The sequence below is a fragment of the Mustela nigripes genome, chromosome 5 (assembly GCF_022355385.1).
Source record: "Mustela nigripes isolate SB6536 chromosome 5, MUSNIG.SB6536, whole genome shotgun sequence".
Taxonomy (NCBI): Eukaryota; Metazoa; Chordata; class Mammalia; order Carnivora; family Mustelidae; genus Mustela; species Mustela nigripes.
The window spans coordinates 127,614,542-127,627,250 of record NC_081561.1 but is presented as its reverse complement, the minus strand read 5'-3'; the positions used below and the strand labels follow the sequence as shown (position 1 = coordinate 127,627,250).

The 12,709-nt window shown below is 40.1% G+C and overlaps 1 protein-coding gene across 1 annotated transcript in view; it reads left to right on the top strand.

Moving 5' to 3' along the window:
• Positions 1 to 4,663, top strand: part of AK9 (adenylate kinase 9) — a 113,613-nt gene extending 108,950 nt beyond the window's left edge. The window contains exons 38-40 of the mRNA XM_059401588.1: positions 1,954 to 2,056; positions 3,458 to 3,572; positions 3,975 to 4,663. Of these exons, the coding sequence (XP_059257571.1) occupies positions 1,954 to 2,056; positions 3,458 to 3,572; positions 3,975 to 4,177 (421 nt within the window). The 3' untranslated portion in view covers positions 4,178 to 4,663. The remainder of the gene's footprint in view (positions 1 to 1,953; positions 2,057 to 3,457; positions 3,573 to 3,974) is intronic.
• The last annotated feature ends 8,046 nt before the right edge of the window (positions 4,664 to 12,709 follow it).

Sequence of the window (12,709 nt, the reverse complement as noted above, 5' to 3'; positions counted from 1 at the left end):
CATAAATATATTTGTGTGTGCTGACACACGTACGCAACATACACACAAACATCAAACATGCATACACACTCATACATGCATGCGTAATGATGACTAAGAAGTGGTTCTTGCTGTCTCAAAGCCTGAGGCTCTGAGGTATGTTGGACTTTACACACCTGTTTACAGCAGAATGCACTGGCACTTAGGGTGGTGACATCCCAGGGGTTCTGGTAACAGGTAGCCCCAAAGTCTGACTGAATAGTCTGCTGGAGTAAGGCCTGAGCGGGGAGTGGGAATGGGATAGATGAAGGGAAAGAGGGACATGTTCCAAGCAGAGAGACCTACAAACCTCACCCAGGGGAATCCCAGCACGGCAAGAAATCCAGCACGGCTAGGCATGGTGTGGACGAAAGGAAAAGGACTGAGAGGTGAGGCTGGAGATGGCAGCAGGGCCAGAGGGCGAAGGTCAGAGAAAATCACCAGGAGGTATTAGAACTTGACCCAAAAGGCAGTATGAATACATTAACTGGTTTTGCATATTATATTCAAATTTGCTTTGGGAACAGACTATCACTGGAGTGTTGATAATGGATTGGAGGCAGGAATACCAGTGTTGAGGCTGTTAGAATGATCCTGCCCAAAATACTACAGCACGTCTGAGGTCCCCCATGAAGACTAGTGTGGGGAAAGCAGTGGGCTTAGGACCAAGCTCTGAGAAACGTCAACAAATGTGAGGAGAAGAGCTTGCAAAGAGAATGATCAAGAACCTACAGAGTGGCAAAGGAGAGCCAGGTCGGGGAGGCTCTGGGAGCGGGGGACGAGAGAAGGTCTCAGGGAGCTGGCGGCGGTAGCCCTGCACTGGGGGATGCCAGCAGTGGCCAACAAGCTTAAACACAGTTTAGAGGTCAAGCAAGAGAAGAACTGAAAAGTGTGTCAGAGTTTGGTTGTAAGAGGTCATCGGTGAACCTGGCAGAAATGGTTTCAGTAGAGTGAGCGGAGTGGAAGGTAACTACAGTAGCCACCTCCGGAGCCCAGAGATCACACACACAGAGGTTACCTACAGAGGGTGAAGCCCCTGGGGGAAGCCGGCTGGGTGTGAGAGCACAGGGCATGGTGGGGTCTGCGGCAGACAGGCCAACGGGCAGGCCCCAAGTAAGGAGAGCGTCGTGCCAGATGTTTCTGTCTGACAAGGTGAAAACCAGATTTCTTTTTCTTTTTAAACCAAATCGTTCTTTTTGTTGTTGTTAATGTTCTTGACTGATCTAAATTTCTGAAAATACTGTGTGGATCAGATGGGACGGAATTTGTGCAGTAGTGTGTTACTTCTACTAACGCTCACGGTTTGAAGAAGTTCAAAAAGAAAAGACACTAGTTGCTAGAAGTGAATTAGGATGGAAGGAGTGAAGGTTGTTTGTCTCTTTCCTTCTTTTTCCAATGAGGGAGCTAGGAGCGCATTTAAATGCAGGGGAATGGGGAGGATCCCATAAAGAAGGAAAGGCAGAAGGGGAGAGAGAGAAATGACTCTGGGGGGGGGGGGTCCAAAGGGGGGCGGAGAGTGGGGAGAGGGCGGAGGCAGCTCTGACGGGGAGGTTAGCTCCCCCCAGGAAAGAGGAAGCGTGTGCGGCTCTGCCTGTGGTGAGCGGTTGAGGAAGTGCCATGGGCGAGCTTCTGTTTGTATATAACACGGCATCTGTGTCAAGGGTTCCCTGGGAGTCAGGAGGATGCAGAGAACAAAGCCTATCGTTGCTGTGAAAAACAAGAAAAGTGAGACATAAGTGAGCAGCCCTGGGGACCAGGTAAAGTGCAGGTCACCGCTCTCTAGCAGCCACCATCTTCTCACTTGTCACTTTCCCTCCAGGGGAGAAAACCAGCTGGTGAACTTGAGCTCTTAGTCCCCTCTGACACATCCCCAGTCCCGTGTACTCACGGGGACTGTGCTTGTGAGCATCCGTCTGACCAACTCTGTGTTCTCAGGTTGCCAGAGAAATACTGGAGCCAGAAGCTTCCGTACAAACTGCCCCCGTTGAAGGAGCCCATCCATCTCACGAGCCTTCCTTTGCCTGGATACCTGGAACAGGTTTGGTTCCGTGATTGTCTGTGCACATACATTAGTAGACTACAATGATCTCTTTTCTTTTTTCTTTTTTTTTTTTTTTTTTTTTTTTTTTTGGTAACACTGAAATTCAAGGCAGAGTTTTCTGACTTGAAGCTGCAAATCCCCTCTGAACCTATTTTGGTTTTGGGTGGCTGGGAAAATAAGAAATGAGAAAACCTCCTGCTTCTCTAGCGCATTTCCAGATATCTGCAACAAAGCGGAGAGAGGGGAGATTGTCATGAAATTGTTTACATCTGACTTGTGGTTAGATTCTTACTTTGAATTTCAGGGTCTGTAAAACTTTTTTTTTTTAAAGATTTTATTTATTTATCAGAGGGGGGGGGAGAGAGCAAGCACAGGCAGACAGAATGGCAGGCAGAATGGCAGGCAGAGGGAGAAGCAGGCTCCCCGCCGAGCAAGGAGCCCGATGTGGGACTTGATCCTAGGATGCTGGGATCATGACCTGAGCCGAAGGCAGCTGCTTAACCAACTGAGCCACCCAGGCGTCCCAGGGTCTGTAAAACTTTTTAAATTTGAAAGGTTCAGTCTCTGAGAGCTTTGCTCACTGCTCCGAAGTGTTGAGTTGCGGTACCACCACTGCAGCTGAACCACCCAACTCATATTTTGCCGCAAATCTAGGGGCAAATGCCCCCAAAGCTACTCGAGTCACATTTTATTTATCTAAATATAAATCTTTTTAAACACAATAAAACTTAGCTGTAATCAACCACTATTTTAAAAGCTCTTTTAAATTTTTCTATAAAATTAATGCCTGGGGCACAATTTCATACCTTTCTCAGAAACTTTTAACCACTTCCTTTTTTTTGGCTTGCCTAGATGGTAAGCCTTCAGTCTGGTTTAATATTGAAAGGCAAGATGAAGCTCACCAGAGAGGAGTATTCTCATAAAAGGCCACGTTTCATCAGGAGGGCCTTGCCTCTTCTTTGCCCGCACAGGGCTCCAGAATCTTTGCTGTGGTGACCGACAACGGTGGTCTCTGGAATTTCTTGCAGGTGGTCAAGGGCCCTGACAGCAGAGGCAGTCTGGCCAGTTCTGGAAGTAGAAAATGGGCCAAGACAAATCGAAGCCTAGGGACCACTTCCTTCCTTAATATTTTGTTATGGAAAATGTCAAATGTAAAAACAGAAAGAATTGTGTAATGAGGCCCGTGTCTCTATCAGCCACCTGCCATTCAGCCAATTTGTAATTTTCAGTCTTTCTAATCAAAAGTACTTTGTGTTCCTTTCCACATTGGTTAAGTGGTCATAGAACCACCTTATAAGCCCCGTCCCCAACGCCAAAGAATAACCTCTTTATCTATTTGCCACTAAGAGAAGAAGCCAAACTCACATATGCCTGTGGTCTACATTGTGCCGCCTACAGGGTATTGCAACCTCACTGATTAAAGCAATGAATGCCGCAGGGTGCTTAAAGCCCAAATTCCCCTTCTTGAGTGTAAAGAGATCTGCACTACTGTATATAGCATTTCACCTAAAAGGTATGTGCTTTTTAATGAGATGCTACTCAGAACTAATTTTACATTATTTGTAGGGTATGCCGTAAATATATTGAATTGTTGAGCTGAGTCAGCTGCCTGCATTAGTGTGCGTGTTTCTGTGTTGACAGTGAATACTTTACTGAAAATATCAGATTTGAGTTTCTAGCCTTTAAAGCAAGGACTACGAGTAATACAATCGGCTTTCAATAATCCATGCCATAGAGCATGGTGAATAGAGGCATTTATGATCTAAAATGGAATAATCCTTAAATCTTACTTGGGATTTGGATATCTTCTCAGCAATAGCTGTGCAACAATCTCACACACAAAGTTCTCTTTCTTTTCAATTTAGTGATTCACTAACCTAACAGAAAACATTCAGTTCTCTGACATTTTCTACAGCTTTCAATCCCCAAAGTTCTGAATATTCAAGAAGGAAGTATAAGAAGAAATTGGAGCAGTTTGTGGAGAGATGTGAACTCATCACATACCTGGGTGCCAAGATGACCAGAAAATACAAGGAACCTCAGTTTAGAGCCATTGACTTTGATCATAAATTACAGACCTTTCTCTCCCTTAGAAATATAGACCCAGTTAATGGATAGTTTGCTTGGGCAACTGCAACCAGGACGTCAAGAGTTATCTGAAAGGGGTAGAAGGAAATAGGTTGAAAACCTGGCCCTGTCTGCTGTACTTTTTCCCTTCTGAGTGCTACACATGGCTGCGAGTCCTCAAAAGCTCTACCGGCCTGGAAGAAGTGCTCTTCTGGAAGCATACGTCTTGACATAATTTAAAAATGTATTTCTATTTGCCAGAACATCATGCTTTAATGACATAGTTATTCCATTTAGAATATTTAGGTAACTTATTTTACTTAATAAACCTATCGTTCAATTTCCATTTTAACATTTTCAGCCTCTGTTAAAGAAAATTACTCAGTAAATGTTAGAAAGCTTCAAGAAATAAATAAATTAACATTCATATAAATAAAATAGAAACATTGGTTACACTTTCAACATAAGGAGCTGTTTGGAAAATTCATGAACCTAAAACATTTTATCATTTTCCTAACAAAATAAATGCATTTAAGATAACTGAATGGCTGCCTCTTTTCTTTTTCTTAAATATTCAAGGAGTAAGCTTTATACATTATTTTGTAATTAGAAATCACGGGGAGTTTTGAGAAGGATGAATCTGGAGTCTTATCACTTTCCAGAAGTATATATGTTAGAGGAAAACTCACTAAATTGCATTTGAATGATATTTTTAAAATATTATCAATTTTTCAACAGCAGTATATGAAATGTAGAATATGATAGCAAGATTGGCTCTTCAAAATATAAAAAATACAACCACTAATTGTGTGATCTTGGGTAAATCTGTTTCTGTGAGCCTTTTTTTTTTTTTTATAAGATTTTATTTATTTATTTGTCAGAGAGAGAGGGAGAGAGTGAGCACAGGCAGACAGAATGGCAGGCAGAGACAGAGGGAGAGGCAGGCTCCCTGCCGAGCAAGGAGCCCGATGTGGGACTCGATCCCAGGACGCTGGGATCATGACCTGAGCCGAAGGCAGCTGCTTAACCAACTGAGCCACCCAGGCGTCCCGAGCCTTTGTTTTTTAATCTCTAAAATGAGTTAGTTCATCTTTTTCCAGCTTAATGAGGTTAACTGACAAGATTATATATATATATATATATTTATATATATATATATATATTTAAAATGTACAACATGGTGATTTTGATACAGGTCTGCATTGTGAAATACGTCCCACAATCAAGTTAATTAACTCATTCATCACCTCACATAGTTACTTTGTGCGTGTCTCTATGTGTGTGTAATGAGAACCCTAAGAGCCACTCTGTTAGCAAAATTTAAGTATACAATACAGTATTATCAACTATAGTCACCATACTGTACATTAGATCCTCAGATTTTATTCATATAATTGAAAGTTTGTACCTTTTGTCAAATATCTCCCAATTCTCCTACAGCCCAGCCCTTGGCAACAAACCTTTCTACTTACTTTTCTTCTAATGAGCCTGAACTTTTTGGTATCATGTGTTTCACAAATACATGATGCCATTCAGTATTTGTCCTTCTCTGTCCAGCTAGCTTGTCTCACTTAGCACAATATCCTTCAGGTTCACCCATGTTGTCTTTGACCCTACAATTTCAATAATGTTATTTAAAAACTAGAAGGCTGTCCTATATATTTTTGTATAATATATTTTCATAACAAAATATGTTGAAACAAAAGAAAAAATAAGAATTGAGATTCTAACCACAGAGTGAAAGACATTCCAGGAATTAACTAACATGTGCATTTACCACATGTGAGCCAGGCATGGTGAAGTCTGCTCAGTCTATACCAGCACAGATATATTTATGAGGACCTCTCTCAGTCCAGGGTAAGAAATAAAAATGTGAACAGATACACATCACCCCTACAAAATGCAGGAGATATGGGGCCTAGAAATTGCAGCACTACTGAATTAGTCTTATAAAATCTCTATAAAGTGTGGGTCCCTATAAAGATGCCCTATTGGCACTGAACATTGTCAATTACTCTTCTGTGCCCCTCAAATACATTTAAGTCACGAGCTTTAGACTATAGTTTCCACCTGCTGCAGTTATCAGTCAACTGTCACAGCCTGCAATGATGTTTTTGATGCCCTTCATAATGTCAAAGGACTTCTACCAACTGCTCGATGACTGTGACCCTCTCATTCCTTCAAACTCTAGCTGGGTTCTCCATTGACCCAATTCACCCAGAAGCCAGTAGGTACTGGGCTTTGTTGAAGTCTTTGCAGCTTCCAGGGAGAAAAGATGGGGAAGAAGGGTGGAGATTGAATTCGGAGGGGAAAAAGAAAAAACCTGGTTAGCCTCTTCTGTATCAATATTCACTCTGTAAGTGATCTTACAAGAATTTACAATCTATATTCTGATAATTCTAATATTAATACCCCAAATTCTGTTCTCACCTCTGAACTCCAGACTCTTGTCTATATATACCTACTGTATATCTTTACTTGGTTATCTGGTTGACATCTCAAATTTAATATGCTCGCCCCATACTGTTATTCACCCAACTTCTCTCTCTCCAGCTTTCTCCCAAATTATTTCATGGTAATAATGTACACTCAGTTGATATGGTCCCAAACCTAGGGATGAAACTGGATTGCATTCTCTTCTTCACTCCCCACATCCAGTCTTTCAGCAAGTCCCGTCAAAGGTTACCTCCAAAATATACCATGAGTCTGGGCTCTTCTCATGTTTTGTACTGCTCTCACCTACTTTCCATGCTTCTGCTCATGTTCCTCTAGTATCAACTTTCCGTCCAGCACCTGGAGCAGTCTTTAAATATATAAATCAGATTTCATCATTCTCTCTTCAAAATCTTCCAATGGCTTCCTACTTCAGTTAAAATAAAATCTAAACTCTCTACTCTTGTCAGATGTGTGATTGATTTTATATATCAACTTGGAGGGTTTTTTGGATGAGATTCAAATGTAAATCAGTGAACTGAGACTAAGAATGACCTCCATAATGTGGGTGGGCCCTATCTAATTAGTTGAAGGCCCGAATAAAACAAACAGTGCAACCTCCTTGAGTAAAGGTAATTCTCCAGCAGACTGCCTTCAGACTTTATTTGCACCATCAACTCTTCTGGCTCTCAAGCCTGTCAACTAACACTACAGATTTTAGACTTCCCAACCTCTATTATCACTGAGCCAATTCCTTCAAATAAAAGCAAATCTCTCTACATAACATATTGGTTCTGTTTATTCTTGAGAACTCTGGCTAACATAGCGTAAAACACCTTGCTTGATCTAGTCCTGCCTCACTTTCAATATCCATTCTTTTATCTGTTCCCTCCTTCTTTTGGATTAAGTAGGGCCTGTTAATTTCATCATCTCTGAAGTTTTTTAAAGTTATGCACTCTATCCATTGAATAGCTATCACTTCTCTTAACATTATGCTTAGTCTGAAGATAATCAGTGCCTCTATCTTTAAAACACTTAATACTATTCATCAGTTTGCCATCTTGAATATTATTTTATTCAGTATTTCAGAACTAGTTTATTATCCAAATTCAACATTTTCTTTTCATAATCCATGTTTATAAAGATTTCCCTCATGTTTGCTATTTTTCTCTCTGTCACCTCCTTCCTACATCTCAGACTTTCCTTGTAGGGTTATTTTCCTTCCTATAGTAGGGTTTTGTTAGGGGTTAATACTTTCAAATTTGTTTGTCCAAAACTGTTTTGTTGTTGTCCTTGTTCCTTATGATAGTTTTATGGTATAAAAAAAAATAAATGACAATCTCAAAAAGGCTATATCTATTTAAAAATTGAATCAATAAATAATAACCTTCCAAAATGGGAAGTGCCAGGCCCAGGTCCTTCATGGGTAAATTTTATGAAACATTTAAGGAAGAAATTATACCATTTCTCTACAAAATCTCTATCTCTCTATCAATCTCTTTCAGAAGATAGAATCAGAGGGAATACATTCTAATTCATCCTTTGAGGATACCACTGCCCTAATACCCTAATATCAAAACTAGACAAAGACATTACAAGAAAAGAAAGAAAACTACAGACCAACAGCTCTCATAAACATGGATGTAAAAACCCTACACAAAATATTAGCAAATTGAATCCACTAAGTATAGAAAGAATTATACACCACAACCAAGGAATTTATCCCAGTTATGCAAGGCTGGTTCCACCTTCAAAAATCAATTAAAGTAATCCACCACATTAATAGGTTAAAGAAAAATTACACGGTCATATCAATAGATGCAGAAAAAGCATTTGACAAAATCCAACACTCATTCATACTAGAAACACTCACTGAACTAGGAATAGAAGAGAGCTTCAACTTGATAGATCATTTACAAAGACCTGAAGCTTACACCATATTTAATGGTGAGAAACTAGAAGCTTCCCCACTAGGAGCAAAAATAAAGATGTTTCATCTCACCACTTTTTCTCAACATTATACTGGAAGTCCTAACTAATGCAGTAATACAAGAAAAGGAAGTAAAAGTTATACTAATTGAGAAGGAAGAAATAAAAATTCCTTTGTTTACAGATGACATGATCACCTACGCAGAAAATACAAGGAAACAACCAAAAAAACCTGGAATTAATAAGTGTTACAACAAGGTTACAGTAAACAATGTTAATATATAAGTCAATCATTTTCATATATGCCAGCAATGAACAGATGAAATTTGAAATTGAAACACAATACCATTTATATTAGCACCCAAATAAAATACTTAGGTATAAATCTAATAAAATATGTATAATATGTATATGAGAAAAACTTTAAAACTGTGTTGACTGAAATAAAAAAAAAAACTAACTTAAATGCAGAGGTATTCCATGTTCACAGGAAGACTCAATATTGTCAAGATCTCAGTCTTCCCAACTTGATCTGCATATTCAATGCAATCCCAATAAAAATCCCAGTTAGTTATGTTGTGAATACCAACAAACTGATTCTGAAGTTTATACAGAGAGGCAAAAGACCTGGAATAGCCAGCATAATATTGAAGGAAAAGAACAGAGTCAGAGGACTGATACCACTCAACTTCAAGATTTTTTATAGGGCTTCAATAATCAAGACAGTGTCATTTTGGCAAAAGAATTGACAAGTAGATCAGTGGAACAGAAAAGAGAACATAATTATATATACCCAACTGATCTTTGACAAATGAGCAAAGATGGTCTTTCCAACAAATGGTGTTGGACATCCACATGGAAAAAAATGAATCTAGACACAGATTTTTTACACCCTTCATAAAATCACCCCAAAATGGATCACAGATCAAAATGTAAAATGCAAAATTATAAAATCCCTAGAAGATAACACGGGAGACACAGGAGAACCTAGATGACCTTGAATAAGGCAATGACTTTTTAGATACAACACCAGAAGCATGATCCATGAAAGAAATGATCGATAAACAGGACTTCATTAAAATGAAAAACTTCTGACTGTGCCAAAACCCAGTCAAAATAATAAGAGGACAAACCTCAGACTGGGAGAAAATACTTGCAAAAATATATATCTGATTAAAAACTATTATTCAAAATATACAAAGGACTCTTAAAACTCAATAATGAGAAAACAACCCAGTCTAAAAATGAGTAACAGACCCGAATAGACAATACACCGAGAAGATATGCAGATGGAAATATGCACATGAAAAGGTGCTCCACATTTCCTTGGGGAAATGCAAATTAAAACAATGAGATACCATTACACACCTGTTAGAACAGCCAAGATCCAGAACACTGACAAATACCAAATAAGGGTGTGGAATAATGAGAATAATGAGAATTCTGTTCATCGCTGGTAGGAATGCAAAACACTACAGTCGCTTTGGGAGACAGCTTGGCAGCTGATTACAAAACTCAACAGCTAAACGTACTCTTACCATATGAGCCAGCAACAGCATTCCTTGATATTTACCCCAAAGAGCTGAAAACTTACGTCCTCACAATGATGTTGGAGGTTATCACTCCACTCAAGACTTCCTGCTTCCACTGTTGCTGTGGAGAACTCAGCTGTCCGTTAACTGGGTTTCTTTGATAGGTAATTAGTATTTTCTTTCTACATCCTTTTAAGATCTCTTTATCTCTGGTGTTCTGCACTTTGACTACAAGGTATCTAGTTGTGAATTTTTGTTTGTTTAGCCTTCTTGGAATCTGTTATGTTTCCCAAATCTGAAGACTTGTGTTTTGCACCAATTTTGGAAAATTCTCATCAGCGTCTTTAAATATTGTTTCTCTCTCATTCTCACTAATCTTTCTATCTGGAATCCCAATTAGATTATATGACAAATCATTCTTATTCTCTTCTCTGTGTCCCTTGACCTCCCTTACATACTTTCCATCTCCTTTTTTTCAGACTGGCTTTCTGGGTAATATTTTTAGATTTACCTTTTAGGTACATCAACTTCATTTGTTCTATCTGTCCATGGAGTTTTGTGTGTGGTTATGTATAAACGTTATTATACTATTATCCATTGATTTTAAATTTCATTGATTCCATTTTAACTTCTGGAAGGACTTTCCAAGTAGTAGTTCTTTTTAAAATTCTGAAAGGTTACAAATTTTTGGAGGAGACTTGTCCTTCTCACCTTGAGCCAAGACCAAGAAAGATATGTTCTCTTGCTATCTCCCTTTGCCAGGAGGCAGATTTGTTGTTGTTATTTTTTCCCCTAGCCCACACTTTCATGGAGATTGTAGCCCTTCTGAGGGGTCTGCTTTCTGCAGAAGGGTCTCTGTTCGGACTCCCTACCGCATACACATCAAAGGCGTTGTCTTCTGGTCCCAGTTTACCCATTAAAACCTAAGCCTCTGGCTTCTGGTTTCACTAAACAGCATGGCTAAGGATTTCCATGGCTCCAAAGCTAGTTTATTACTCTGATTTCAATTCCATTTTTCAGCCCTTTACTTTCCTTTAATTTCTGTTATGCATTTTCTGCTGTCATTTCTAGCTATCCTGCAGTGGAAGCTTTCTTCATAATTGTCATAAAAGGCTTTCATAACTTCCCGTATTGTCAGAATCAGACATCTTTTCCAATGAAGATTGTCAGATAAAACAGAATGCTCAATTAAATCTGAATTTTATTTTATTTTTTTTAAAGATTATTTATTTATTTGACAGACAGAAATCACATGCAGGCAGAGAGGCAGGCAGAGAGAGAAGAGGACACAGGCTCCCGGCTGAGCAGAGAGCCTGATGCGGGACTCAATCCCAGGACCCTGAGATCATGACCTGAGCTGAAGGCAGAGGCTTAACCCACAGAGTCACCCAGGCGCCCCTAAATCTGAATTTTAGATGATGATATAACATACGTTATTTTAGTATAAGAATGCCCATGCTATATTGTTCATTATTTATCTGAAGTTCAAGTTTTGCTGCATGTCCCATGTTTTTATTTGCAAAATCTGGCAACCTTGCTTCTGATCTCCTCCCCCTCTTTGTGCTCCCAGGCCTTTCTGTCGCTCAGAATCAGCAAGCTCACTTCCAGTCTCAGAGCCTTTATACTTGCTTTTCCCTTACCTGGAACATCCTTATCCCAGACCTCCACAAAGCTGGCTCCATATCATGGAGATCTCAGCTCAATGTCACCCTACTCCCTCCACTTGCCCTGTCAATCTTTATCATCATTATAAAACTTAGCACTTTCTGAAATTACATGATCTGTTCACTTGTGTTTTTGTCTTTTCTCTTCTTTGTAGAGTTTAAGGCTCACGAGGGCAAGGGCCTTGTTAGTTGCTGCATCCCCAGCACCTGACACAGAGCCTGCTACTTAGTAGGCGCCGAATAAATATTTGTTGCATGAATAACTGGCACCCCAAAACCTGTTCTGCAAGATGTAAAGTTATGAAGATCAGCGGGAGGTAGAAACAGCCGGCAATAACCAAAGAGAACAAAAACAAATATGTCAAGAAAAGTCAATATGGATCTTAAACAAAACTGCCTTGAAGAGGGGCGCCCGGGTGGCTCAGTGGGTTAAAGCCTCTGCCTTTGGCTCAGGTCATGTTCCCAGGGTCCTGGGATCGAGCCCCACATCGGGCTCTCTACTCAGCGGGGAGCCTGCTTCCTCCTCTCTCTGCCTGCCTCTCTGCCTCCTTGTGATCTTGTGATTTCTGTGTGTCAAATAAATAAATAAATCTTTAAAAAAAAAAAAAACTGCCTTGAAGAAAGGACTGATCTCGGTGGTGAGTGGCAGACACTGGGAGATCCCCAAGACCCACCTCCTATCACGGAGCTTGAGCTGTAGTGAGCAGGGACTGAAACAGAGAGTGGAAGTGCCTGGTTTAACTGGGCTCTGATCTTCAGCTGGCTTGAGGACCTGCATTGGACCAATGTTTTTCCTGCAGTTCTGTGGCAGTGAGAAACAATGGGGTAGCTGGCCCCTCACTCACTTTTCTACTGATGTAGAAGTCAGGCAGGGCACACTCGGATCCCGCTTGGATCCCCATAAACCCTGGGATTTAGAGGCAATTCAAGACAAAGGGAAAACTTCAGAAAAGGGGCTAATTTAATACAAACTAGTGAAATTTTAAAAGAACCAGGCTGGTAAATCACATCCTCAGTTTCAAAAT